This window comes from Pleurodeles waltl, chromosome 8 (genome assembly GCF_031143425.1).
Source record: "Pleurodeles waltl isolate 20211129_DDA chromosome 8, aPleWal1.hap1.20221129, whole genome shotgun sequence".
NCBI classification, from domain to species: Eukaryota; Metazoa; Chordata; class Amphibia; order Caudata; family Salamandridae; genus Pleurodeles; species Pleurodeles waltl.
The window spans coordinates 674,727,237-674,755,186 of record NC_090447.1 but is presented as its reverse complement, the minus strand read 5'-3'; the positions used below and the strand labels follow the sequence as shown (position 1 = coordinate 674,755,186).

The 27,950-nt window shown below is 45.7% G+C and overlaps 1 protein-coding gene across 2 annotated transcripts in view; it reads left to right on the top strand.

Annotated features, from left to right (window-relative positions):
- The window catches only part of IFT57 (intraflagellar transport 57), a 192,967-nt gene extending 170,493 nt beyond the window's left edge, over positions 1–22,474 (top strand). The window contains exon 11 of one of the 2 annotated variants that reach the window (XM_069204792.1): positions 21,956–22,474. In XM_069204792.1, coding sequence (XP_069060893.1) covers positions 21,956–22,134 — 179 coding nt within the window. In that variant the 3' untranslated portion in view covers positions 22,135–22,474. The remainder of the gene's footprint in view (positions 1–21,955) is intronic. The other variant, XM_069204793.1, reaches the window with a different exon arrangement.
- Positions 22,475–27,950: the final 5,476 nt, after the last annotated feature.

Genomic DNA, 27,950 nt, shown 5'->3' with positions numbered 1-27,950 from the left:
TGTTATGAAATCAGATGGGCATTTATGAGGAAATCTGCTGCTAGTGAAGACACACCATCATTTCATCATGATAATTAAAGTTTCTGGTTTTCAGTTAAAACAAAAAAACAACTTCTAAAACACTAATGAAGGGAATATTTGTTTTTCAGTAGAAACCAGAAAATGCTGAATTTTGCTGCACTTTTAGTACCTTGGGCCTTCTGGTGTCACAGTATAAACACAGCTTCCACCTCTAAGCACTTTTCTCTGATGGGTGCTCCTGCAAGTCCCGCCTGAGCCATGCTTAGCCACTTACTATGCCTTTGTGGACACCTGTAAAGTACCTGCCACTAGGATCTACCCCCATTCCTGTTTTGGAGCAAGGCTTGCATCATATAGCTTCAGATCATTGTTCACTGCGTGTTGCTATGTAGTGGCCAGCAGGCTCAGTGGAACTCTAAGCAGTGTCTCAATTCAGAGCAGGGAGCACCTCCATGATTCCATCCTCCTTTACTTACAGCAGGACAGAGCTCCCCTTTCTGACAGCTGAGAAAGCAGGCTTGTGGCAACAAAGATCACTGTGCAATCAGATGCTTCCAGAATCAATGTTCTCCCACAAGGCACCACAGCCAGCAGTCTGTTGCTTAGGTTTACATTGTAATGGTCTAAAAAGCATGCTTATTGGAGCTGCATCATTTCAAATGGAAGGATCAGGGGCCATATCATGAGCTTTTTCAGTGCTCATGTGCCATACAAAGAGGTCCAAAAGCTGGTTTTAGTGAGCCTGCTCTGGTTTTAGTGCATATATTAACTCAAAAATGATGAGTCTGTGTATTATCTGTAGATAGTACAGATAGTACTTAAATACTATTTGCTGCAGATGGTACAGTTTGACCAATTTCCACTAGAGTGGACCCATTTGTGCTTGCATACTGACGTAGCAACAACTCCAGGATTACCAAGTTCAACTTCAATTCCTGATACCTGCTTATGAAAAAGGTTTGAACCTATGGTACTGAAACAGTAAGATACATTTGTCATAATGAATATTTCAAAATGTTGTTACTGAACTGATAATAAGGCGAGCGATAATAACAACTCAAACCACTGCATTCACAAACCCCTACCACACCTTGACATGGCTCAGCTCTGTGAGTGAAAACTCTAAGTTTCTTTGTGATGCCACTCCTTGGTAGCTTTGCAGCACTCGAAACTCAGGAGGGGGGATAGGGATATTGTGGGATAAAAAGCGCAGCACCCTATAATTGCTGTATATGATGTTGCAGGTCCTGTATAGGCGCCAACCTGCACACTGACATCAGTTTATTTTCACAACTTTCCACGCCAGAAGTACAGAGCCATGAAGAACACGGACTACTGGTGCATCAAAACTAGGGCTCTGAAAGGGACTTCCTGCCCCTAGAAATCACTTTATCAGAGCAGGGAGAATGGGTGGGTTGGTAAGGAATCTGCAACTAGCTATTGTCTCTACCAAACAAGGCGTTACCCGAGGTAAGTAACTTGTGTAGTTGCAGATTCTTTACCTTAGATTAGATACCCAAGCAATACCATCCCCGGAGGTGCGTATTGGAAAGTCCTGCAGGACTGAATGGGGAAAGTGCCCTTACCTACGGACCTGACTGTCCAGGCAGTAGTGTTTGGTAAATGTGTGCAGAAATGCCCACGTTGTTGCCTGACAGATGTCTAGGACTGGAACTCTGCCTGCTAACGCAGTGGGTTCAGCTTTAGCTCTGGTAAAATGAGCACACAAACCGTCAGGGGGTTGCTTCTAAACCGCTGCGTAGCACATTTTAATGCAAAGAAGGACCCATCTGGAAATGGTTCTCTTCAGCACTGCCCATCCTTTCTTTGCACCTACATAACCAACAAAGAGTTGATCATCCTCCCAGAACTCTTTGGTTCGATCAGGGTATAATGGTAACGCTCTTTTTGGGTCCAGGTGATCAAGTCTCTCCTCCTTCTTAGAACGATGTGGGTGTGGTAAAAAGTGGACAAGGTGATGGATTGGCCTACATGGAAGGGTGTAACCGCTTTTGGCAGAAAGGAGGCCCTAGTGCAAAGCACCACTTTTTCAGGATAGATGGAATGGTAGGGTGGCTTAGATGACAATACCTGCAGCTCACTCACCCTGCAGGCAAATGTCGTGGTCAAAAGGAAGCTTGTTTTCAAAGTGAGGGGCCCGAGAGGACAGTGTTGGAGAGGCTTAAAAGGAGCTCACATCAGAAATGTTAAAACTAAATTCGGATATCAATGGGGCATAAAGAATGGAGATGAAGGAAACCTATGAGAAAGGCCTTTAAGCAATTGATTTACAATTGGAGACTACAATGAAGGTTTATCAGGCAACTGCAAAAAAGCAGAAATGTCAGGCAGATAACCTTTGAGAGTGCACATTGCAGAGCCCTACTGGGCCAGAGAAAGGATAAACAATAAAACCTCAGAAAAGGGGTCACAGATGTGTCTGTACACCATGCCACAAATTTCTTCAAGTGACAGGCGTATACAGTTTTGGTGGAGGGATGCATGGCTGCCAAGATTACATTACAGACTTTAAGCGGAAGGTCAAAAGCTATCAACTGCTGCCACTCAATCTCCATGCAAGAAGGCTGAGACTGCTTTGGCTCAGTGTCAACATCAGGACAGTGCGCGCTCTACCGGCGACTAAAATGCAAAAACCCAGTCTGTATGCAAAGGTATAATTCATGCAATATGTTTATATGTAGTTTGTTAACCTTTTGCATTGCAGAGTTTAACCTTGAAAACCACCATTAATGATGTTTGTAATAACTGTTAATTTGCAAGGTATTGCTGCAGGCTTACCGAGTGTGTCAGAGTGTGGTCCCTTTCTAGGACTTTCTAGAAGCTTTCCCTGCCCCATGAATGGGTGTGGTTTGTGGGCTGGGCTTGACCCTAAAAAAGGGAGTCAGTCCAGCTCCACGTGCTCATTATTCAGAGGTCCCGGTGCAGAGCGGCAGCAACTTCCTGAGCTCCGGTCCCGGAGGCCTACAATGATAATTCCAGGCCTGCCCTCATTATATTGACGATCCTTTAGCAGGGCGGTAAGGTGAAGGTCGGGCTGGGCCCTCGACCCCCGTTTTCAAAGACATTCGAGTTCTTGGGCCTAGTTGTGAAACTCCTTGTGTGCATGATTGTGTTTTCATGACATTTACATATTCTTGTTTGAATCAGCAGTGTGCGCAATTAAATTCTGGCACATGATTCTTGATATTCAGATCAGCAACAGTGTGCGCGATCATTTCATGATATTTGCATTGTGTATTTCGAATCTGCAAGACGCGCAATTCATTTCCTGGCATTTAACCTTGATATTTAGACTGGCAATAGTGTGCGGGATCGTTTCATGATATTGGCATTGTGTATTTCAAATTGGCAGCAAGGTGCGCGATTCATTTCCTAACAGCAAACTCTTGATTTTCAGATCAGCTGTGCGCGCGATCTTTTCATGGCATTGAATCTTTTGGTGTGCAGTGTTTGTTGAGGTGCACACATTTATCCTGAGCTTTTGGTTTTCTCAAACGCTTAATTCGAAGTGCGGCATTCTTTGTGCTAATTAAGCTCCTAGTATATTTCCTGTTGTTTTTTCATAGAATGTTCAGATAGCCTTTGTACTCTCCTGTAGAAAATGCAATGTTTATTCTGAAACTATTTTTGAAGAAGGTTCTTGTATTCTTGACAGTATATGATATGTCCTGAAAAGCTCAAATGAAACATTGTATTAACCCATTCTTGATTTTTCCAGGTACCTACATTTCTTGAGGCCTAGTTATAGTCATGTTCTAGGTTATCCATGATTACGGTATAAGAACTCTTAGAATCATAGTCATTGAAAGTCAATGTGATTATATCTTGACATTGTGTTGTTTAACCTCTTGCTTCCCACAGGTCTCCTTCCCAGCTGTTCCCTACCTAATCCTCTTTTCCCCACTTGGACTATCTGACTCTATTGTATATATATCTATTGGAGTTTTGGAGCTGGCTAGTGATGGACATGTTGGGAACATGCGCAGGCCCCGAGGATCTGGTCTCCCTGAAACTCAAGTGGTAAACCCTCCCCTGCTGATGCAATAGATCCTCCCGAAAGGGAAGTCTGGTTGGAGGATCAATGGCCATGCTCATTAGTTTGCCATAACAGACACTTCGTGCCCAGTCCGGAGCCACAAGAATTACTGGGGCTCGGTCATTCTTGGTCTTCTTGAGAATGTTGGGCAGAGGTTGTATGAGCAGAAAGGGGTACAGGAGGCCTGAGTTCCACTCGAGACTAAAAGCATCACTGAAGGATTGCTGCCTTGAAAACTCCAGAGTGCAATACTGCTGACATTGCGCGTTCTCTGTGGCAGTGAACCGATCTAACCAAGGCTCTCCCCACTGCTGAAAGAGACCTTGGACTACCTATGGAAGGAGACGCCATTTGTCATCAACTAAGTATTGTCAGCTGAATTTGTCCGCTATGGTGTTCAGAGAGCCTGCCAGATGTTAAACCACCAGGGAAATGCCCTTTTGTTCCAGTCACCTCCACAGGCGCAGAGCCTCTTGACAAAGGGTCAGCATCCCCACCCAGCCCTGCTTGTTGTACTACTGCATGGCCTAGTGTTGTCCGTAAACACTTGCACTACTTTTCGTTTGAGAGAGAGAAGAAATGCTTTCAGTGCACCACCAGACCACCAGATGCCCCTTATCTCTGCCTCCCCCAGGTGGCCACCCCATCAGAGGAGTGACACATCTGTCACTACTATCAGATCTGGTTGGGTAAGAGAGAGGGATCTGCCTCTGGCCCAAGTGTGGGCCATTAGCCACCACAGCAGATCTCGTACAGTTCCCTCCGAGATCCAGACCATTTCAGAGGGATTCCCCTGATGCGCTCACTGCAACCTAGGATCCCACTGCAGAGCCCACATATGCCATCTGGCATGTGTCACCAGCAGGATGCAGGAAGCCACAAAGGCCCAGGAGCCTCAGTCATTATCACCGAAATCCAGGATAGAGGCTGAAACATCGGTGTCATAGCCAGAAGATCCTGGACTCGCCGCTCTGGAGTATAAGCCCTAAACTGCAGTGTGTCCAGAACAGCTCAGATGAAAGGGAGTGTCTGAGAGGGAGTAGGGTATGACTTTGGCACATTTATAGTGAACCCCAGCAAATGCAGAGAGTCCGCCTTAGTCTGGAGGTTGGAGACGACAGCCTGTGTTGATCCTGCCTTTAAAAGCCAGTCGTCAAGATAGGAAAAGACTGAAACCCCTGATCTGCGTAGATGAACACCGACCACCGCCATCATCTTGGTGAGCACCCGAGGGGGCTGGTCAGGCCAGAGGGGAGCATGGTGAACAGAAAGTGCTTGTGGCCTACTGTGAACCGTTAGTCATGTCTCTGAGCAGGCAGGACGGTATTGTATTGCTATTTTAGCCATATTTTAAACGTGTTATTTTAGTAAACTATGCCTGCTGATGTGCACTTAACGCTGTTACATTTTATTCAGCATTGCTTTATTTTTCTAGCAATAGCCACATTTTGCGGTGCTGTTTTATTTCTCTCTATCTTATTGTCCTTTCGCCTGGGAAAGCATTACATTCTTGGTAGGACATTTATTTCACTTTATACTTCCTCCAAGGCTACAGTCAGATAGGGTTGCCGAAAAACGTGGTATGCTGTCTCTCCAACATTCACAGAAAAACACACACTCATAAGTGGGGACCATTTCTTAGAATGTTAACTATTTTATTATGAAAACACTCCTTTGTACCAAACACGTTAGAGGGGAATTCCAGCCAGATGACCATGACTGTATGCTGATTGCCTCGCTACAACTGCTTGCTTAGACGGCCGAACCCCTGATCTACATGCAGACGGTGTCTCTCTGGATGACAGGCTTCCTTATCCAGGTATGAGGGATGATGGTTTCCCAGGGGGAAACTTGAAGGGTGGATTAGGTTTATTTTGAGGTGCTCAAACATAGTGTAGGTAGAAGAACTATATATCACTCCTACTGACAGTATGGTGGGACTGTTTTTGTGTTTCACTCGCCTCGTCACCTGCTTGCTTTTATCATGTTTTATCATCCTAAGTTTTCCAATACATGCCATTTAATCTACAATGCAGTTACTTCAGTAAGTCATTATTGAAATATATTCTGCCTCTGTAGTCTTTGCATGTGTGAGACTTGGGTAACTGAGAGAAAGGGATGAGATCTAATTAACCATTGGTTCCCCTGAGGAGTCTTGTCATGCACCCGGTTACCACAATCATCCCTGTTCTTGGACCAAGATGAGGTGCTGCTAGTTAGCCGGAAAACCCGGATTAGGTGTTACATGGCGTGGAATTGTACTTAGTACCCACAATCTATGTGATTCTGCCGCCCAAATCCAGTAGCCTCATTAGCATAATGAGAACCTGCGCGACATGGCGCTGCCAACGTTTGGTCAAGCACTAATATTCAGATCCTCCTAGGTATCGCTGTCTCACTAAAGGCTAATAAAGACACCTCAATACTATATATAGAGACATCTGTGGTGTTGAGGATTTGCTCCTCAGCTAAGTAGGTAGTACCTATCTAAAGCTGTAGGTGGTTCAAGCTTGAACCCTAAAAGGATCAGTCCCCAGTTGGTGCCCTTATCTCTGAACAAATATTTTATCATTAACATGGCGAACCCTCAACTGCAGTAAATATACGACTGCCCCTAACTGCACTTTTATTGCCAAGTGGCCTAGCAGCCCGGGGGGGGCCAAGTCACATTTGTTTTTGAGACTTATCCAGCCTACAGAATGGAATTTTTTTTATTACCTTTCCAGCAGTTGATTGGAACTGTAGGAAAGTACCATCTTGCCTGGAATGTTACCCCCATTTTTACTTGTATGTATGTTTGTTTTTGCCTGTGTCACTGGGATCCTGCTAGCCAGGACCCCAATGCTCATAAAGTATGTCGTGTATGTGTTCCCTGTGTGGTGCCTAACTGTATCACTGAGGCTCTGCTAACCAGAACCTCAGTGTTTATGCTATCTCTGCTTTTAAAATTGTCACTGCAGGCTAGTGACCAATTTTACCAATTCTGATTGGCACACTGGGACACCTTTATAATTTCCTAGTATATGGTATCTAGGTACCCAGGGTATTGGGGTTCCAGGAGATCCTTATGGGCTGCAGCATTTCTTTTGCCACCCTTAGGGAGCTCAGACAATTCTTACACAGGACTGCCACTGCAGCCTGAGTGAAATAACATCCACGTTATTTCACAGCCATTTTACAATGCACTTAAGTAACTTATAAGTCACCTATATGTCTAACCCTCACTTAGTGAAGGTTAGGTGCAAAGTTACTTAGTGTGAGGGCACCCTGGCACTAGCCAAGGTGCCCCCACATTGTTCAGGGCAATTTCCCCGGACTTTGTGAGTGTGGGGACACCATTACACGAGTGCACTACATACAGGTCAATACCTATATGTCGCGTCACCATGGTAACTCCAAACATGGCCATGTAACATGTCTAGGGTCATGGAATTGTCCCCCCAATACCATTCTGGTATTGGGGGGACAATTCCATGCACCCCTGGGGCTCCAGCATAGATCCTGGGTACTGCCAAACTAACTCTCTGGGATTTTCTCTGCAGCTACCGCTGCTGCCAACCCTCAGACAGGTTTTTGCCCCCCTGGGGCCTGGGCTGCCCAGTCCCAGGAAGGCAGAACAAAAGATTTCCTCTGAGAGAGGGTGTTACACCCTCTCCCTTTGGAAATAGGTGTTAAGGGCCTGAGAGGAGTAGCCTCTCCTGGCCTCTGGAAATGCTTTGAAGGGCACAGATGGTGCCCTCCGTGCATAAGCCAGTCTACACCGGTTGAGGGATCCCCCCAGCCCTGCTCTGGCGTGAAACTGGACAAAAGGAAAGGGGAGTGACCACTCCTCTGACCAGCACCTCCCAAGGGGAGGTGCCCAGAGCTCCTCCAGTGCGTCCCAGACCTCTGCCACCTTGGATGCAGAGGTGTGAGGGCACAATGCTGAGTGGCCAGTGCCAGCAGGTGACGTCAGAGACCTCTCCTGATAGGTGCTTACCTCTCTCTGTAGCCAATCCTCCACTGAGGGCTATTTAGAGCCTCTCCTGTGGGTTTCTCCTCAGAAAACAAATGCAAGAGCTCACCAGAGTTCCTCTGCACTTCTCTCTTCAACTTCTGCCAAGGATCGACCGCTGACTGCTCCAGGACGCCTGAAAAACCGCAACAAAGTAGCAAGAAGACTACCAGCAACATTGTAGCGCCTAATCCCACTGGCTTTCTCTACTGTTTCTTGGTGGTGCATGCTCTGAGGGCTGTCTGCCTTCACCCTGGAAGCCAAGAAGAATTCTGACGTGGGTCGACAGAATCTTCCCCCTGCCAACGCAGGCACCAAACTTCTGCATCACCGGTCTTCTGGATCCCCTCTCATCTTGACGAGCGTGGTCCCTGGAACACAGGAGCTGGATCCAGGTGTCCCCGACAGTCCAGTGGCCCTTCTGTCCAAATTTGGTGGAGGTAAGTCCTTGCCTCCCCACGCCAAACAGTAATCCTGTGTACGAAATGAACTGCAGCTGCTAGGGCTTCTGAGCACTTTTGCAAGACTTCCTTTGTGCACAGCCTAGCCCAGGTCCCTAGCACTCCGTCCTGCGTTGCCCAACTCGCTGAGTTGGACTCTGACTTCGTGGGACCCTCTTTTGTTGTGCTGAGTCGACCGCCGCGCTCCGATCTTCTGAACGCTTGTTCAGGTGCTTCTGCGGGTGCTGCCTGCTTCTGCGTGGGCTCTCTGTGTTGCTGATCGACCACTCTGTCTCCTCCCCCAAGGGGCAACCTCCTGGTCCTTCCTAGGCCCTGGCAGCCCCTAAAGCCTTCAACTGCGACTCTTGCAGCTAGCAAGGCTTGTTTGCGGTCTTTCTGCATGGAAACAACTCTGCATCCTCCAGCACGCCGTGGGACATCTTCTGACCAAAGGAGAAGTTCCTGGCACCTTCCGTTGTTGCAGAATCTTCGGCTTCCTCCACCCGGAGGCAGCCCTTTTGCACCTTCATCTGGGGTTTAGTGGGCTCCTGCCCCCCCTCCCCGACACTTGCGTGACTCTTGGACTTGGTCCCTTTCCTTTGCAGGTCCTCAGGTCCAGGAATCCATCTTCAGTGCTTTGCAGTCAGTTGTTATCTTTGCAGAATCCCCTATCTCGACTTTACTGTCTTTCTGGGGTAGTATGGTAACTTTACTCCTACTTTTCAGGGTCTTGGGGTGGGGTATCTTGGACACCCTTATTGTTTTCTTACGCTCCCAGCGACCCTCTACACACTACACTAGGCCTGGGGTCCATTCGTGGTTCGCATTCCACTTTTGGAGTATATGGTTTGTGTTGACCCTAGGCCTATTGCCTCCTATTGTATTCTATTGTGATCAACAGTGTTTGCACTACTTTTCTAACTGTTTAAAATACACAAAATATACACACAAAGCAAAATCAGGTAAATACTTACCTCCTAAAGGAGTATATCCTCTGAGATGCTTTTGGCATATTGTCACTAAAATAAAGTACCTTTATTTTTGGTAACACAGAGTATTGTGTTTCTTATGATATAGTACTAAGTGATATAAGTTGTATGGTAGGAGCTTTGCATGTCTCCTAGTTCTACCTAAGCTGCTCTGCTATAGCTACCTCTATCAGCCTAAGCTGCTATAACACCTCTGATCTACTAATAAGGGGTAACTTGACCTGGCACAAGGTGTAAGCACCACTAGGTACCCACTATAAGCCAGGCCAGCCTCCTACAGGAACACAAACACATTTCATCACTATATACCTGCAAACATACCTGTACAATACATAGCTTATGCATATTTAGAAATACCTTTATCTTATCAAGACCATAACTATTGGTTGATGGCGCCCTACCACATACAATATTACACCTTAGGTTAGGTCCTCTGAGCAATGTTGGCCCAACCCAACCGTTAGTAGCCACATATACATTGCACCCTGATGCAGCAACCTTAGCGGTAGCTGGGGTCCGCCGCTTATATACAGAGCTCACAGCAATATACAGACTGTTAGTACAGTTTGTAATGCAAACGTTAAATACTAACCCAGCACGAGCTGCTCCAGTGCAACCACACACAGTTATGCCAGGTATTAATCCTGCAACTGTACTTTTGATCATGGGTAAGGCACCCGCCAAGTGGGAGGAAATTCTGTTTTGGTTAGCTCAAAAAATAAAAGCACTGGAAGCAGTTTTCCCCATACCTGTCTTCAGGATAAACATAGAATCCTCACTATGTTTTGCCATTTGGGATGGTTCCCACAGTTGAAAACTGCAATACATGGGGCACGGTATTTTCCACACTCTATACTACTGCACATGGTACACCGACACTTGCCAATACGGGGCTGCCCCGGCCCTGGATTTGGGGATGCAATTAATGGGCAATTTTGCCACTGTGTCTTCAATTATATTAAGTAACCTTAAGTGGCAAGCAGTTGCACTAGCAGTGCGCTTGCGGTTCCGGGATGTTCTTGCACAGGATCAAGAATGTGAGCTACCCAAGATTATCGCGGAAACCTACTCTAGTATTGGTCGAGATAGTCAGGGAGCCAGACCAATCAAACCACAATTTCAAAGTAGATCTAATAAAGATTCTCCCAAGCAATAACCTGACAGTTCCAAAAAGCACTGGGATAAAAAAAAACAGCAAACACCTAAAAAAGAAAGGGGAGCATCTCCGCATGCAGAGAACCCTCAGAACAGATCTAATTAAAAAATAGAGATAACATAAAAACGCCTTACAGAAATCAATATCCTGATACACGCCAATCTCGTTCCTTTCAGGACTCACTGGAAAAACGCAGCGAGAGAGGTGAGCGGTCAGAGCAGCAAACAGAGTACGTGAAACTGAGAAAGGGCTCACAACACTCGTCTGAAGTTTCATTTAAAAAAGAAAATAAACTTCCTCAACAAAAGCCCCAATTCACAAAACAAAAAAGTGGCAACAGTTACGATGCAACATGGAACTCAAGAAGAGGGCTTTACAGAAGAACAGGAAATGGGCACTAGCACTACTAGGCAGTGTGGCAGAGGTCACAATAGTTCGCCAGGATCTTCAAGCGCATCTGGATGTGAAAGCAACTGATAACTTTACAAGTTGAGACTGCGGGCATGAGTGACTCCACACCTGACAGAGTGTATAAAGTAACTATTCAGTTAGAGGGAGACATTGAACGTGTAATCTGCGTCATCTTTTGGGACTGCATTGTCTCAATTTATGGTATTTTGCGGGCCGAAAGAGATTAGCCACCAGAATTTGTCAGCGTTCTCCCTTATGCAGAGGAGGTTATTAAAAACTCCTTCTCACCCCTTGGTCCCAGAAAGCTCGTTGATTGGGCAATGGCACAGGCACCTGCTTTATACCGAATCACGTAGGGTGGGATAAAGATTCCCCTTATCACATAATACCAATAAAAACTCAACAGTATGAAGCTAAAGCACCTGCAAGGGAAATCCTCAAACAATTAGAATACCAGGGTGTAATTGAACCCTCGGTTTCACCCATGAACAATCCACTATTTCCAGTCGCTAAACCCGATCATTCATATAGAATAGTCTTAGACTATAGACATTTAAACAGTCACACACACACATTTGCCATACAAACTGCACACAGCACAGCACTTATGAACAGTATAGTGTGAAAAAATAAAAAATGACCCTGGATATCTCCAATGGGTTTTTCTGCCAAAACACAACGCCTGAAAGTAGGGACTTAACAAGTTTCAGAGCTTTAGGCTCTCAAAAGAAATTCTGCTGACTCACACAAGGGTACAAGAACAGGGTGTGCCATTCAGACTCTTTCCGCCATCAGCACTGATATTCAAAATATAAATCGACAGGGTTGTGTGGTCTCATGAGAACCCTATGTTGGGAGGCACGTTTCTGTGGCAGTAGGCTCAGCTCCAAAGGATTTTCCCCTTGGCAGTACCTCTTGCAGGCACCTCAATATGACAGCAAATGCTTTCATTCTCTTGTTAATGGACCATGAACGGAAACTTTATACTGAAGTGATGGTCATGTTCTCTTCTCACTGGTGAGTCCATGTTTTGGTACGTAGAAGTCCCTTGCATGATGATGGATGAGCACCCTTGCCCCTGGTGCCCCAGCTTCATGGATATCTGGAACACTGGTGCTGCTATTGATCACAGCTGAACACTTATCAGGTGTGTGCACCATGACCTAGGCCTGTTTCATAGTAGGGCAGTCTTGCTAGCCCAGGAGGGTCATAATAAACTTTGCCCTCAGAGGGCTATTGCCTTTATGTGGAGTTAGGCAACACTGTTGTGGTGATAGCAGAATACCTGTTTTGTGTTAAATAGTGATGAGTAGTGTGAACAGGCTGGAGGCTTATTCTCTGAAATACGTTTATTCAGTGTTGTAAGTCGAAAGGTCTGAACACATTTCTGTCTCAGCACTTTAGATGTTCTGCATTTAGCATAGTGGTTTGCCAGCAAGCTCTAGCAGTGGCTACTGTCAAATGTAATTGTCTGCCTACATCCTTGACCAGCCTTCTCTGCTTAAGCCTCTTTTTGTGGTGCATTTTCTGAAAGGTTTGCTGTGTAATTATTGGATTCAGCCCATTAATCATTCCTCTGTGGGATTTGAATGTTGTATTGGTTTTTCTCACTGTATCACCTTTTGTGCCGATGCACAGTTATAGGCAGTTGCTTTTGCTTGTGGGGTGTGTGAACTTCAGGCCCTTGTTTGACCACCTTTGATATTATTCTACCCAGAAAATGGGTTATTTGGACCTGCCTGTATTTTCTACCAATTGTGGTATTCGATTATGTATCCATTCAAAATATTGTTACTTCATTTTGTTTCGGGGATCCATTTTGTGTCAGGGTATTAAAATATAATTTCCCTTTGCTTGCCACATAGTTTGCCTCATAGACATATACTCTCTCAGCTAAAAGTGTGACTGGGGTAGACTGGAATCACTACCCTTTGCATAGTACCACCTCTGCTAATCTAGGCACAGTTTAAACCCAATGCCTTTTCCACCCAGTCGAAAGACCATTACTCACACTTATATTTGGCACACCAAAATTATATACAAGCACAAAGCACAGCAGAGGTATCCTTAAAGATGATTGGTGTAGTGACCCACTTTCAGTGTTATTTGCGCTGAGGCAGTATTTGTATATCTTCTGCACTGCCTCTTCCGCACAGCTCCGGACCTTGTGACTGATTGGAGAGGGGGATTTGTGCATGTGTGGTTGGCTGGCAGGCAATATACAACCTGTCACACTCAATTTGTGTAATTTAGAGCATTGATAAAATAGTGCTTTATTAGAATTTTGGTGCCTGAAATCGATCAATCACCTCTCCTGCAAAGTGTTTTTTTTTTTAAATAACCAAGAACAGGACTTGTGTCAGAAATACTATGTAATAGACTGGGCAGGACCTGGAGTAGCTAGTAGCAGTGTCGCTCATGCCCCATGATGATGAGAATCCCATTGAATTAAGCAGGATGGAAAAAATGAAAGTACATGTAATGTAGAAGCGAAGAAGGATTCAATGTGAAAACTGATAGGCATTGTGATATTACATTTACCCTTTTTTCCCCAAAAACTTTTCAGGGTGAGAACCCCTATAGAAAAAGGTAAGAGCACTTAGTGCAATTCAGGGCTGGTAGTTCTGCCCCTTCCCCCGCCACTTTCAAACTATCACTGCAGAACATACTTCAAGCACCCCTCTTGCAAAAACACCGCCTAATATATTTTCCATAAATACAAGTATGTTAAACCATCAATGCATCAGCTCCCGACCTGCGCATGACTTCTTTACAGTGGACGAACCTCTATCAACCCTCTCACAGGCCTTAATAAATATTTAGTCACAACTATATAAGTGACCCCCATTTCATCATAACGCCTTGAAACTTTGCTGATCTTGGCCCCTAGTGATACTGGCCAGTTGATGTTCAACAATCCTGTCACGCGTTAACTCCCCGAAAACTGAGATAGTCTTATTATGCAGAAAGATGAACATTTGTTACCCATCCTCCACATGGCAACTAGAACTAAGTCCATTCCCAATGTCCTTAAGCCAAGCTAGTATTTTTTTAATGATCATAGACTTGCTTTTCCCTTGTACTACACAAGTAAATTGGGTTACTAAAAGAACTTTCTACATTGAAATCTTACTACTGTGTCTTCCTCTATTTAGGGTTCTCTGAAAGAGCGCAGGCCTCACTCACCTAAATGCTTTCATGCATACATTATCCCAATGTACTCTGCCCTAGAAGCCCACTTCATAGGTGTTATAGAAACCTACAGATAGTCAACCCCTGAACTTAAAAGATCTGAGACCACTTCTTACTGGACCTCCAATCTTTACAATGCCTGCCCCCACATATCCTCTACAAATCAAAGTGTTGTGATTACTTGTCAGACTTTGCACAGCCTGAAAACAACCTACTCAGATACAGATATACTCACCCACTTGTATATACAGCACTCATTAGATGTCTTCGTATGAAACTATTTTTGTATCCACCGTTGGTAATTCAAAACCACAGCCATTCATATTTAGTAGTGCATTAATATAATTCAACTTCTTCTTGCCCAGGTCTCAAAATCCGCTGGGTCCTGCATTCATCAGCAGAAATGAAACATGTAACCCACAGGCATTAATGAATCTTAGATATGGGGTCTCTAGTTGGCAGAGGTATAGATCTTTGTCCAGATAGGGACCACAATCCTAGTCAGGGTAAATCACATACAATCCAAATTATCATGTGCCCACCCTCTGGTAGCTTCACACTGAGCAGTCAGGCTTACCTTAGAAGGCAATGTGTAAAGTATTTGTGCAACAGATCATACAGTAACACAGTGAAAACACCACAAAAATAACCCACACAGGTTTAAAATAATATATGATATTTATCTGGTTAAAGTGAGGTCAACACAATAAAGATTCAATAAGCACAAGTTGAAAAAACACTTTTGCAGGTTTGAAAAGGGTCTTATCTTGGAAATCAACAGTTGTCTCTTGTTTACACAAAGTACCTGGGTTGCGTCAAAAATAACACACAGAGACCGCAGAGGAGGAGATGCGTGGGAAAATAGGGTGTGCGTCGTATTGTCTGGCACGGCACAGACGATAAATTGTTTCTTTCTTCACTTTCCTCCTTAAGCCACTCATCTCCAAGTGAGACCTGTGTTCCACCTCCTTCCAAGGGGAATCCTCCAGGTCATTGCCTAGCAAACAATCAACAGGCATGGTTGGACTCGCAGCTACCTTCAAGGAACCTGAGACACCCCCCCATTCAAAGGTAACCTGCGCCACTCTGCGCAGGCGCTCTGAGTTGTCCACTGCAACTACTTGGTGAAGTACCCGGGGATCAATCTGCTCTTCAGACACCAGCTGACTGCTCACTGTAGTCACACTGGCTCCTGTGTGTTTCAGAGCCTCCACCCCCTGCCCTTTGATGGTCACTCACTGCCTGTACTTCTTAGTTTTCTCAGGCACGAGGGTTCTCTGGACCATCTCACTGTCCCCTAGTGAAATGAGGGTCATCTCAGCTGGCTCCCACCCACCTGGAACCAACTCCACCCCTAGGGCTACACTGGCCAAACCCTGGAACGGCACACCAGTGGGTGCCAGTGTACTTTTGGGGCATTTGGGGTCCCCCCTCACATGGCCCACCTGGTCACATGCATAGCACTTACATGGGGGACCACCTGTCACTAGATTCCCTTTGGAGAACCATGGCTTCTTCTCACTGGGGGGTTAGGAATCCTTAACCTGGGAATCAGTTTGGAGCCCTTTAGAGAACTCCCCCTGTTACCCTTAGCCCCCCTTTCTTCTGAGAGGGACCCTGCCCACCTTTGGCGTTGTCTCCCTCATACCTCTTCTAGACCGAGGTGCTCTCCCAGCGGTCTGCTTCCTGGGATCAGTCAGCTTGCTGTCAATCAGGTGCTGGCGCAGCTCTGGAAAACATAAACTGTACAAGTGCTCCCAAGCAATCAGATTGTAAAGCCCCTCATACGTAGTTACCTTACTGCCCTTCACCCAACCATCCAGTGACCTGCAATAAGAATCAACACATTCCAACCATGTTTGGGATTCCTTCTTCTGGTAGGACCTAAACGTATCCTTATACTGCTCAAGGGTGAGCCCATACCTTGTGAGTAGGGCATTCTTCATGATAGTGTAGGTGAGATTGAGCATCCCCTAAGGCTGTCTGTTTATCCCTCCCCTCTGCCTCAAAGTGTGTCCACAGACCCGCCCCCCAATGAGCTTCAAGGACCAGATTCATATGGAGAGCAGACTCATACCCCTTAAACCACAAGTATATGTCGTCCTCTCTTTTATAATTCTTCACAGGATCTTTAGGAATGTGCACCCTCCTTTCCGGCTGCACTGTGGTGTGGCTGCCACCATCCCTACTAGACTAGCTCCTCTGATCCAGCTCCCTCAAGCTGAGCTCATGGGATAACAACAACTTTTTCTCTTCAATGGCCATCCGCATTTTCTCCAACTCCCTCTGGTGCTCCCTCTCTGCCTGTCTGTCCTGCAATTCTGCAGGGGTCAGACCCTTAGATGAGACACTGCTACCTGCCCTGGAGACCCTCTCCCTGGGTATAACAGGCCCACCCACAATACCATTGTGTATGTAATGCTCTTCCTCCTCCTCCTCCTCTGTGTGCCCTTCAGTGCTCTTGGCTTTCACCCAGGCCCTCAGTGCCTTTTGCAGCTCCTCCTTCTTGGATGAGCTCCTAATGGGACAGTCAACATTTTTACAGAACTGCTTTAATTGAGCCTTGCTATAGCTATCCAATTTCTCTAGGTTAAAAGCAGCTCCAGCTTCTCTCTTGAATGTGAAATCCTGCCTTGCCCAGGCCAGGCCCCAGACACTCACCAGGGGGTTGGAGACTGCATTGTGTGAGGTCAGGCACAGCCCTTTCAGGTGTGAGTTACCACTCCTCCCCTCCCTTCTAGCACAGATGGCTCATCAGGAAATGCGGAATACATCCCAGCTCCCTTTGTGTCACTGTGTAGTGTGAGGTACAACCAGCCCAACTGTCAAACTGACACAGACAGGGAATCCACAAACAGTCAGAGTCACAGAAATGATATAAACAAGAAAATTCCCACTTTCTAAAAGTGGCATTTTCAAACACACAATCTTAAAATCAACTTTAATAAAGGATGTATTTTAAAATTGTGAGCTCAGAGACCCCAAACTCCACATGCCTATCCGCTCCCAAAGGGAATCTACCCTTTAATCAGACTTAAAGGTAGCCCCCATGTTAACCTATGAGAGGGACAGGCCTTGCAACAGTGAAAAACATATTTAGCAATATTTCACTGTCAGAACATATAAAACACATTACTATATGTTCTACCTTAACAATACACTGCACCCTGCCCTTGGGGCTACCTAGGGTCTGCCTTAGAGGTGCCTTACATGTAAGAAAAGGGAAGGTTTAGGCCTGGGAAGTGGGGACACTTGCCAAGTCGAATTTACAGTTAAAACTGCACACACAGACACTGCAGTGGCCGGTCTGAGACATGATTACAGATCTACTTATGTGGGTGGCACAAGCAGTGCTGCAGGCCCACTAGTAGCATTTGGTTTGCAGGCCCTGGGCACCTCTAGTGCACTTTACTAGGGACTTACTAGTAAATCAAATATGTCAATCATGGATAAGCCAATTACATACACATTTTGTAAAGGCGCACTTGCACTTTAGCACTGTTTAGCGGTGGTAAAGTGCCCAGTGTAACAAAAACAGCAAAAACAGAGTACAGCATACATCAACAACCTGGGAAACAGAGGCAAACAGTTAAGGGAGACCATGCCAAGGATGAAAAGTCTAACAAGGAGAAAGCCAGTGAGGCCGTGCGGCTAACTTTAACCTGACATGGAGTCTGCTATGAGCCAGCCTGCTTGGTGGAAGAATGTGTGGGCCTGTGCCTAAGGCAAGCAGATTTTTTAAAGCAAATCAAAAAGGAAAAGGAAAAGGAAAGCTGATGCAACCCATGCAGGTACATTGAAGTCAAGCTTCCATGGATAAAGGAAAGTAAACTTCCACATTAGACCCTGAGGACTTTCCTTGTGCATTTCTGTGGTTGTGGTTCCCAAAAGATCTGGGGCACCACCAAGAGTGTTATATTTTTCAGGAGCAGGGCAACCTAAGCTATCCCAGCAGCTCCCCCCCCCCTCCCAATCCCCATACCCTCTTAGGAAGCTGGATTCTGTTTTGAAGAGTTTTCAGGGCCTTTCATTTGTGAATGTACTTTTTTTATTTTATTGTTTTAGGTGAAAAGTCTATTGCTTCATAATATTCCGAAACTTACCAAAGCTACTAAGTCAAGAGAATTAATGTTCTCAAGCTGCTAGCAAGAATTGATGCAGCTATGTTCTTTCTAAAACAGCACACACTTTTAGTACCCATGTTTTCCTGCTGCACTCCTTTTTAGGTTCGGCTAGATGCATCTTTAGCTTTTTGCCAGAGTACATTTGATCAGCAAATATCATACAGAGATTAATTTTGAGTCAGCTCTATTAATCCATGGGTTGCTTAGAGACCGAACCTTTCAGCAGTTGCTTGCTAAAAAATCTCATTGAGATTTTGAAACTGTCCACATGTATTCTTAATCTGTACCGTTATGCTGCTGTGTCAATTTTTGTATTAGATGTTTCAGTATACAGTGAGTGAATTAGATTAGCAGACACAAGTAGTGCCTTTACTGTGAAAGACAAATATCAAGGGGCCCTACACTAAGTTGGTCTTGTCCAGAGGCACCGATCATACTTGTACTGATGAACTGATCAAGTGCAGATCTCTACTTCCTCAGTGTATGTCAGTCTCCAGTTCTACCTTTTTGTATTTTTTTCTTTTTTACAAGTCAGGATTGTATACACCTGTTCTTCTATTTTCTGCTGTCTGTTTTCTCTTGAAATCTGGCCTTACATCTATTTTGTCTTTTACTGCTGATTTGAGAATGCAAGGGAGTCCCTAAGCCTAGCAAGCACAGTCAATCTTATTGCCATCACTAGATGAATAGGGATGCAGTTCCAAAAACTCTTTAATAGGTCTTGTTTTACGGCCAACATTGGTGACTTACTTGGATTACAATAAGCTTCTAACTAGTTGGCATTCTTCAGTATTACTGTATTATGAAGATGCATTTTGTAAATGGCCCTCCTTACAGGGTCACCCCCCGAAACGTTTTGCCTTTCTCCCCCTAATTTTTGCTGGATTTTTGCTTGTTGGCCTTAGGTCTCTGTGCACTTTACCACTGCTAACCAGTGCTAAAGTGCAGGTGCTCTCTTTCCCCTAAACATGGTTTGACTGGCATATACCTGAATGGTGTATTTAGTTTACTTGTAAGTCCCTTGTGGAGTGGTATACCATATATCCAGGGCCTGTAAATTAAATACTACCAGTGGACCTGCAGCACTTACTATGCCACCTACTTAAGTAGCACCTTGAAACTTGTCCCAGGCCTGCCATTGCAGCCAGACGTCGGTGTCCCACTGCCATGTCGACGTGGCATTTAAAACCTCTTTCCAAGCCTTAAACAAATTTGTTAATACATATGTCACCCCTAATATAGGCCCTTGGTAGCCCATAGGGCAGGGTGCTCTGTAATTAAAAGGTAAAACATGTGCTTTTTAGTTTTACATGTCATAGAAGAGAAAAACTCCCAAATGTGTTCTCTTCTGTGAGGCCTACCCCTCCCATAGGGTAACATTGGGGATTCCTTATTAAAATCAATAGGTTGTAATTCCTAAACCAGAGGTGGTAGATATGTCATGTTTGGTATCCATGGGCTTGTAATAATAAACCCTCTTTAATGGTAAAGTCAGATTTATTATTGCAAGTTTGAAAATGCCTATAACCTGCCTTAGATCACATGGCTGGGTGTAACTGACAGTTGGGACTTCGTGGATTTACCCCTGAGAGTCACACAATAGTGGAGTTAGCAGAGCCTGAATGAGCCATTAACTTACTTGATAGGGTGGAGCTCAGCACAGCCCCACTTGCTAGGCTGGGCTCTGCCACCACACAATAGTCTTAATGACCCTGTATTGTCAGTGCAGCCAAGTAGGAGCCCGCACAGGGGAAGCAGCAGATTCCTGGAACTTCAGAGAACCTTTCTGAAAACTTCAGCTGACTTCTAGGAGCAGGGCACCGGGGATACAAATAACCCTCTCAGACGTGCTCCTCAGTTCACTACTGGACCTGCTAAAGGACTCTCAAGACTGCCTGCTTCTGTGACCTGCTATGCACTCAGCCAGACTCCTGCTGTACCTGGAAGGACTGCTTTGCTGCTTGGAGCTTTCAAAGGTCAGCCCAGCCTTAAAGCTCTGCATAACCACCTGCACCCAAGACTTCAGTTGTGAATTAGGAGCTGGTTTAGCTGGTCTCTTGTTCTGAGCCAAAGGAACATAACAGCCTCCCACCATCTTAAGCCTGCACCTGGACCCAACCTGAGCGAGGTTTGCACCCCCAAGAGGTCTCCATCCACTCCTGGACCCTGGTTTTGGCACTACAGGTGCCAAGGTACCTTTTCTAAAACTGAGGACTTGCTATTTTGAACCTTAAACTTAGGTTCTACTAATTGGATTTTGATGGGTTTGGTGTCAAATAATGTATTAAAATCCTCTCTATTTGTATAAATTGGTTTGGGATATTGTGTTGTGTTTTCACTGTATTGCTCTTTGTGTACGGCATAAATACTTTAACACATTGCCTTTAAGTTTAGCCTTTTTGTGCCAAGCTACCCAGCGTTACGCACAGATTAAATTATTGACATTTTGTGGTTCACCCTGCAAGGGATCGTGGCTGTTGCTTAACCAAGGCTCATGCCCCAGTCAACCGACAGCCTAATTTCTCACAATGCACTACTCTGGGCTCTTATAAGGTGGCACTGTGGCTGGCACCATCATTATGTTTTGTGTAATGCTCTATTTGGTCCTGACAGTGTCAGGCATTTTCAAGTTATGTCTGGGCACCTGGGTGTCTTAAGCAGTCGGATACTGCTGGGTATGCAGTAGCCTTTTCTGTTATTTCATAGTTCTCACCTAGCAGATTTTACACTTTTTGTTCCTTCATATAGTGTCTTCGCATCGGTTATGTTTGACACAATTGTCAAGAAAGCAAGTGTAATCTTTTAGGGCACGTTTGCATTACTGCCAGACCAGTCTCACTCAGGTTTGTTGATTTATGTCCTTTTACAGTCAGTGACCCCTTACTCTTTATTTGACAATATTTAGGGCTTTAGTATTTCTCATTTGGTGTCCTGCAAGGTTGTGATGCGATCACACATCATTGCTGGCTTACACTCACCGTTGAAATACATGTCCCTCAGTCACTCCTTCGTTCAACCATTGACTCTTTCTCACACTCTGCAGCTCAATTACAAACAAATTTGCCAGTCAATGAATGAACACTTTCTCTTGAACATTGGCACAGCATGTTGGATTGCCAGTGCATCTTTTGTATATACATACTCTTCAATCATAGCTTCCACTATGTCCGAAGAAAAACTTTCAATCTTTTCCTAACCTTTCTTCAGCACTAACCATTCATTTGCTATTGATTTGTGATTGTGCTCCTTAAATAAATGACATTCTTTCTCCCTTTCCACCTTTCAGAGTCTACCGGACTACTGTCCCTATCCCTGTCGTCGTCCTCCAGATCCAAGATCAAAGTTATGTTTATACTTTAGAGTTGTCTAAAAGTAACAAAAAATTGTCTAAAGGTTTCTCATATTTAAAATTTAGCACCCATTTAATGGAATGTAAAGACCATATATTTATTGGGTGGGTGAAGTGCCGTGGTCTTAGTAAATCTGGAATGAGGCCCAAACATTTTGCAAAGTGAAGCTAGTTTGTTCAGTAGTTTTCTGAAATTAAATTCTCTTTTACTTTGTTTTTCAGCACCTCTGGTTAAAATTAAACAGGCTTTAACTAAGCTGAAACAAGAAACTATTCAGATGGACATTAGAATTGGTGTGGTGGAACATACATTGCTCCAGTCAAAGCTGAAGGAAAAATCAAAGATGACTCGAGATATGCATGCTACAAGTATACCTGAATCTTCATTAGGGGTGTACTAATTCAACTTTTGCAAATAACATTATATTTTTTTGAGTTTTAAACATGTTTACCTTTGTTGAAGTATTTATGCTGCATTTAAAAACAACTAAATCTGTTCAAAAACATTTTTGTTTTCATTTATAACATCATTTTCCATAAAAGGTTGGGGGGTCCAAATGTTTTGAAGTGGTTTGTGATCAGTGATTCTTTGTGAATCCCATCAAATTCATAAATCTCTTCCGGGCACAGGAAAGAACCTACAAGCAGATTTATTATTTTCCACTTGAACATGAATAGGAGACCTGTGTAAATAGGTTAAGTCTATTTATCTAACCTCCCAATAAAATATACAAAAACTTGTTTCACTTTGTTTCCATAAGACCATTATCTCATTCAGAAAACAAGTTTACCTGTGGATCTTAATCTGTGTGAAAAAGACTGGAGAGATATGATATCACCTCAAAACTTCATCGCCCATTACTAGTGTCACTGGGATCATTTGATAAAGGTTGCTTCTGGGCAGCTATCTACCACTTTGTTAGGCCAACAGAGGGCAGGGACAGTGAGATGTGAATATGTCCCTCGTGCGTTGCAGTGTATGCACTCCATTGGAGGAAGAGGGATGCACTTAACCAATATCAATAGGTGAAAAAGAGGTAGGCATCTGGGCTGAAACAAGGTGATACAGTATCACATCAGTGACTGAAAGATGCTGCTTTAAAAGCCAGTGGTTGAAAGTGAAAGGGCCCAAAGCTCACTGTATGTATATTAGAACCAATAAGTCTATTCAGACAGATGAGCTGTGGAACATCAACATATCAAGGACTGAAACTAATTTATCAATATTTTAGAGAAATGGCTTTTAAACTGCACTGTAAGGAGAATGTGGTTAACCTCTGACTGAAGAGCACTGGAGAATGTTCCAAGGTGGTGTGCCCTATAAAGAAATATCTGTCCCCCTGATGGCACATATAAAGTTGGGTTCTTAAATAATTTTTTGGGTGTCATATCAGGGGCGACTCCTTCACAGTAGTGAAGGAGCATTGCCCCTCCTGGCTAAGCCAGCAGCTGAAAAAATAAAACAACATTTCACTATTGTTTTATCTTTTCAGCTGATGGCTCAGCTGAGCCAGTATGTGAAAGGAGGGGCGCGGCTGGGCCATGGGAGGGGCAATGGAGAGGGGGAGTGGAATCTGTGCACATAAATGCACGTGTGTTTGGCTGCCAAACACACATGTGCACTTAGGTTTCTCCAACCTGGCTGTTTACACAGCCGGAGAAACTCTACAGACTCCCACGCAGTGTCTGAGCGGTAGACCAAGCCGCTTAGACCAATCCTGGTGCTGCTCTCATCCTAGGTTTAGCATGAGAGCAGCGCCAAGATTGCATGTGGAGCCTATGCTGGCATCCCAGGAACTTCTGGGACAACAGAGAAAAGAGGAGCAACACAGCAGGCTGTGGCATCGACAAGATAAGTTTTTTTAAAAAATCATTATTGTTTATTATTTCCCCATCACCACCCCCCTGCACAAACCCCTCAGAACATGTCCACCCCTCTCTAGATTTGCAGGAGCCACTGCTGTCATATGGTGTTTTGAATAGACGTAGACCTTGATTCTATGTCAGGACCGGAGGCAAGAATTATGCTCTGCTTTCTTTATTTACTTTCAGCAGACTTCAACATAAAACCTTGTAAAACTATCTTTCCCATCAGTCCAAGGGAAAGAAATATATCAGAACAGCAAATGAACATCAAGTATGCAGTCAAATATGTGAACACCCTCCGCGTATCTACTCTTTCTTTCCTACTTGCCAGCAGATAACTACCCTTCTTTGGCTTCGTTTTTTGACTTGCATGTTGTGTTTGCTTGCTGAGTGATTTTAGGCTACTGTTCAATGCTATTTAGTGACTGTGCCTGTTTTTCTTGCTTTCTACCACAGGGTCACATCTCCGAGCCTCTATCGTGGCGGTTTCAGTCTTGGGTCTGCGTGAGTGAGATGAGGCTGGCCGCCACTGGGGGCCCTTGATGCGTGCGTACTCGCCGTCGAGTTCCATTGGCAGAAATGGTAACTGACAAGCGCTGTCACCCCCAGCCTCTCCCAAGCTGCATGGAATTCTTGACAGGTCCGTATCTTCAAAAACCTGAGTGTTTTTCTAAGAACAGCGGATGCCCGCCGAGTGCGTTGGTACTCTGTTACTCACTGTGCGCATTTCCCAAGCTATTCAAGGGGCCGTGCCCAGGCGAGAGTCAGCCCAGGTCAGTGACCCTGTTGCACTCTACGCATTCAAAGTTGAGACTGGATTGTCCAGTGCCAAAAGAGCCTTTGTGCTGCATTACCAAGCGCCTACCTTAAGTTTGCTCAGGTCTCTTGCATGATAATAATTGGCACCAACTGCACTCTCACTTGCCAACCTTACCTGCGACCCGGTGGGTCTTTACTCCCTCATTGTCATGGCTGAATACTTTGAGGAGGAATCCCTGCAGGTGTTCCCCATCAACAATTAATTCTGTGGGGCTGTGGATGTCTCCATCCACCAGGCGGTGGCTGCTGCCATTGAGCCGCTTGAGCGCCTCTTGGCATTGGCTTCTGCATGCGCCAGCCCCTTAAACCTCACTGATGAGCTCCGCCCCATCCTGGGGCCTCTTCCCTCCCACAAGTGCATGCAAAAGTGTTGCAGGCATTGATCTAGGAGAATTTGACTGCCTAAAGAAGGTTTCTCTGTTGAAGCCTACTCCAGTTGGGGCCTCTGAGGTGCCCCCTCCCCTTATCCCGAGGAGGACCAGGATGGGGAGTCCTCTAATGAAGAGGGCCCCTCCTGTCTCCTGGCATCCGTCCCTGACCCCAGGGGGACTAGCGCACAATGGAGGAACCCTCTGACTTGCTGGAACTTGAGGACCTCATTCACCCACGTTCAGCGGCGTGGATCCTTACATAGAAGGTGGTCAAATACGTGGCCAGCCGGCTCAGGAATTCTCATGACCAGGTGGTCTGTGCCTGTCTCAGAGTTAAATGTCCCCGTCCCTCCCTCCAGGGCAAGGTGGCCCTCACCCCAGAGCTAGATTCTCACTTGGCCATGTTCCTTCAGAAGTATATTCAAGATCCTTAGAAAGGGCTCAATATGTCCTGGCATTCTTCCCAGGACAAACTCCTAGATGTCAGTTGCCCTCTTAACAAACGCTTAGACCTGACTGAAGAGGCCAAGACCACAGGCACCTCTATTTCCCCAGAGACCCTCTCAGGATGGGTGCAGCAGGCTGTCATATTCTTGGGAAATGCTAACCGTGCCTTGTCAATGGAGCGTCGCTGCTCCTTCTTATTAAAAGTGGACCCCAAGCTAGGAGATGTGGTGACCACAGTGGCGGGACCGGCGGTGCAAGGGGGACCTCAGATTCAGCCTTCCCGTCTAAGCTCGCTGACCTTTGCGGATCATCAGGCAGCCTTGATTGACAAAGAGGTCACGGTCAACCTGTGGAAAAACGTGATTACTCCTGCTCACCTCCACCCCAGAGGGTTTCTGCCCAATAGCTTCCTCATCGACAAGTGGGACCGCGGTCAGCGACCCGTCATCAACCGCGGGAGCTCAGTGGCTGGATAGTTTATCGCCATTTCAAGATGGAGGGGATCCATCTCTTGCTAGATTTACTACTTCCCAATAACTGGATGGTCCACCAGGATGCCTACTTGACGATACCAATGTTTCCACCCCACCGCAGATTTCGCCAATCCCGGTTGCAGGACCAGATATTCGAATTCACAACCCTGCAGTTTAGGCTGTCATCTGCCCCTTGATGCTTCACCGAGGTCCTCAGGCCAGTGATAGAACACCTCCAGTCCCAGGCTTTTTGCCTCCTAGTGTGTCTTGGCAACATTCTTCTAATAGATCAATGTCCAGATTGCCTCTCAGACAGCTCCAAATGACAGTTCACTTACTGGAGGGGCTAGGCTTCCTCATAAATGTGCAGAAATCCCTCCTGACTTCATCCAGGCAAATTACCTTCCTCAGGTTTGTCGTGGACTCAGTGCAGAATACTTTGAGCCTCCCTCCTTCCAAGATCGCAAAGATCTCGCGCCAACAGAAGCAGACGCTCTCCAGGGCCTCAACTCTCTCATGAAGGTGGTTCCAATTGTGGACCTCCTTTCCTCGGCCATTCAGGCAATCTTTCGGGCCCCTCTCTATTACAGGGCCCTCCAATGCTTAAAAGCTTCCCACTTACGCAAAGGACTGCCCTATTCGGAACAGATCTCCTTCACGTATGACATCTAGGATGAAATGAGTTGGTGGCAGGCGCAAATGGAAGCTTGGAACTGGAGAGCTGTCTTCAGTTTGTACCCGGATAGTGATAGTCAGACACCAGCAGATCCGGTTGGGGCTCCATTTGCAGGGACTCCTCTACCAACTACCTTACTGGAGGGGCTAGCCTTCCTCATCAATGAGCGGAAATCCCTCCTGACTCCATCCAGACAAATGACCTTCCTCAGGTTTGTCGTGGACTCAGTTCAGAAGACTTTGAGTCTCCCGTCTCACAAGACCGTAAAGATCTGGCGCAAACTGAAGCGGATGCTCTCCAGAACCTTAACTTCTCTCAGGCAGGTGGCTCTGGTTGTGGACCACTTTTTCTCATCCATTCAGGCAACCTTTTTGGGCCCCCTCTATTTCAGGGCCCACCAACGGCTAATAGCCTCCCTCTTATGCAAAGGACTGCAATATTCGGAACAGGCCCCCCTCATGGACGACGTCCAGGATTAAATTAATTGGTGGCTGGCACACATGGAAGCTTGAAATAGGAGAGCCATCTTTGGTTCGGACCCGGACATACTGATAGAGTCTGACGCCAGCAGGTCCGTTTAGGGCACCTGTTGGAGGGACTCCACTACTGGCGGAAAATGCTCCGTAGAAGGACGGCGGCTTCATATGAACTGTTTGAAGCTGATGGCGGGATCCTTTGCGATGAAGTGTTGAATGAAGGGCAGGGTGCACTGCAATGTGCTTCTGAAGATAGACAACATCTCAGCTGTTCAGTATATCAGTCATCTGGGGAACACCAAATCCAAGGTCCTGGTGGATCCTCACCAAGGATCTTGGGGAGTATTGCTTTTCCAAAGGGATTTTGCTTACCGCGGAGTATCCAATGTGGTGGCAGACCGGTATTCCAGAAAATGGTTGGACTTGAGCCTGTGGCAACTGAATCCCTGGGTTTTCAAGAGACTGAAAACCCTTTGAGAGCCAACCTCAGAAGATCTTTTTAGATTCAGGTTGGATCACCAGATTCTCAGACATTTCATTTGGAAGACGGATCTGCTGACAGCAGCAACTGATGCTTTCTTGCAGGACTGGACGGGGAATAAAGATACGCCTTTCCCGTCTTGTTGATGCTCATGCGGTTGTTAGCTCAGGTGTGTCAACGAGGATCCTGGGTAGTCCTGATCACTCCCAGCTGGACGTCGCAAGTCTGGTTTCCAGTTCTTCTGGAACTTTTTGGGCATTCCTCCAGTCCTTCTACCCCACACTCCAGATTTCCTTCAAGATCCCCTGGGAAACATTGACCCCTTGATACTTCAGGGGCGTATGCCTCTCATGGCCTGGTGGATTTTAGGCATCAATGGAGAGTCTCAGGCCCTTCGGTGGAAACTGAAAGGATGCTGTAAGTGGCCTGGGTAGGTGACACCAACAAACGGTACAGGTCTGCATGGCTAGATGGGTGCATTGGTGTCTTCAAAACCACCAGAATCCCTTGTGGTGCAACATAGTTCCCATCGTGAATTTTCTGGCATCCATCCCTGTCGTGTCCGGGATTGGCTTACAGAACTGAGAATTCATATAGGTCGGCCATTT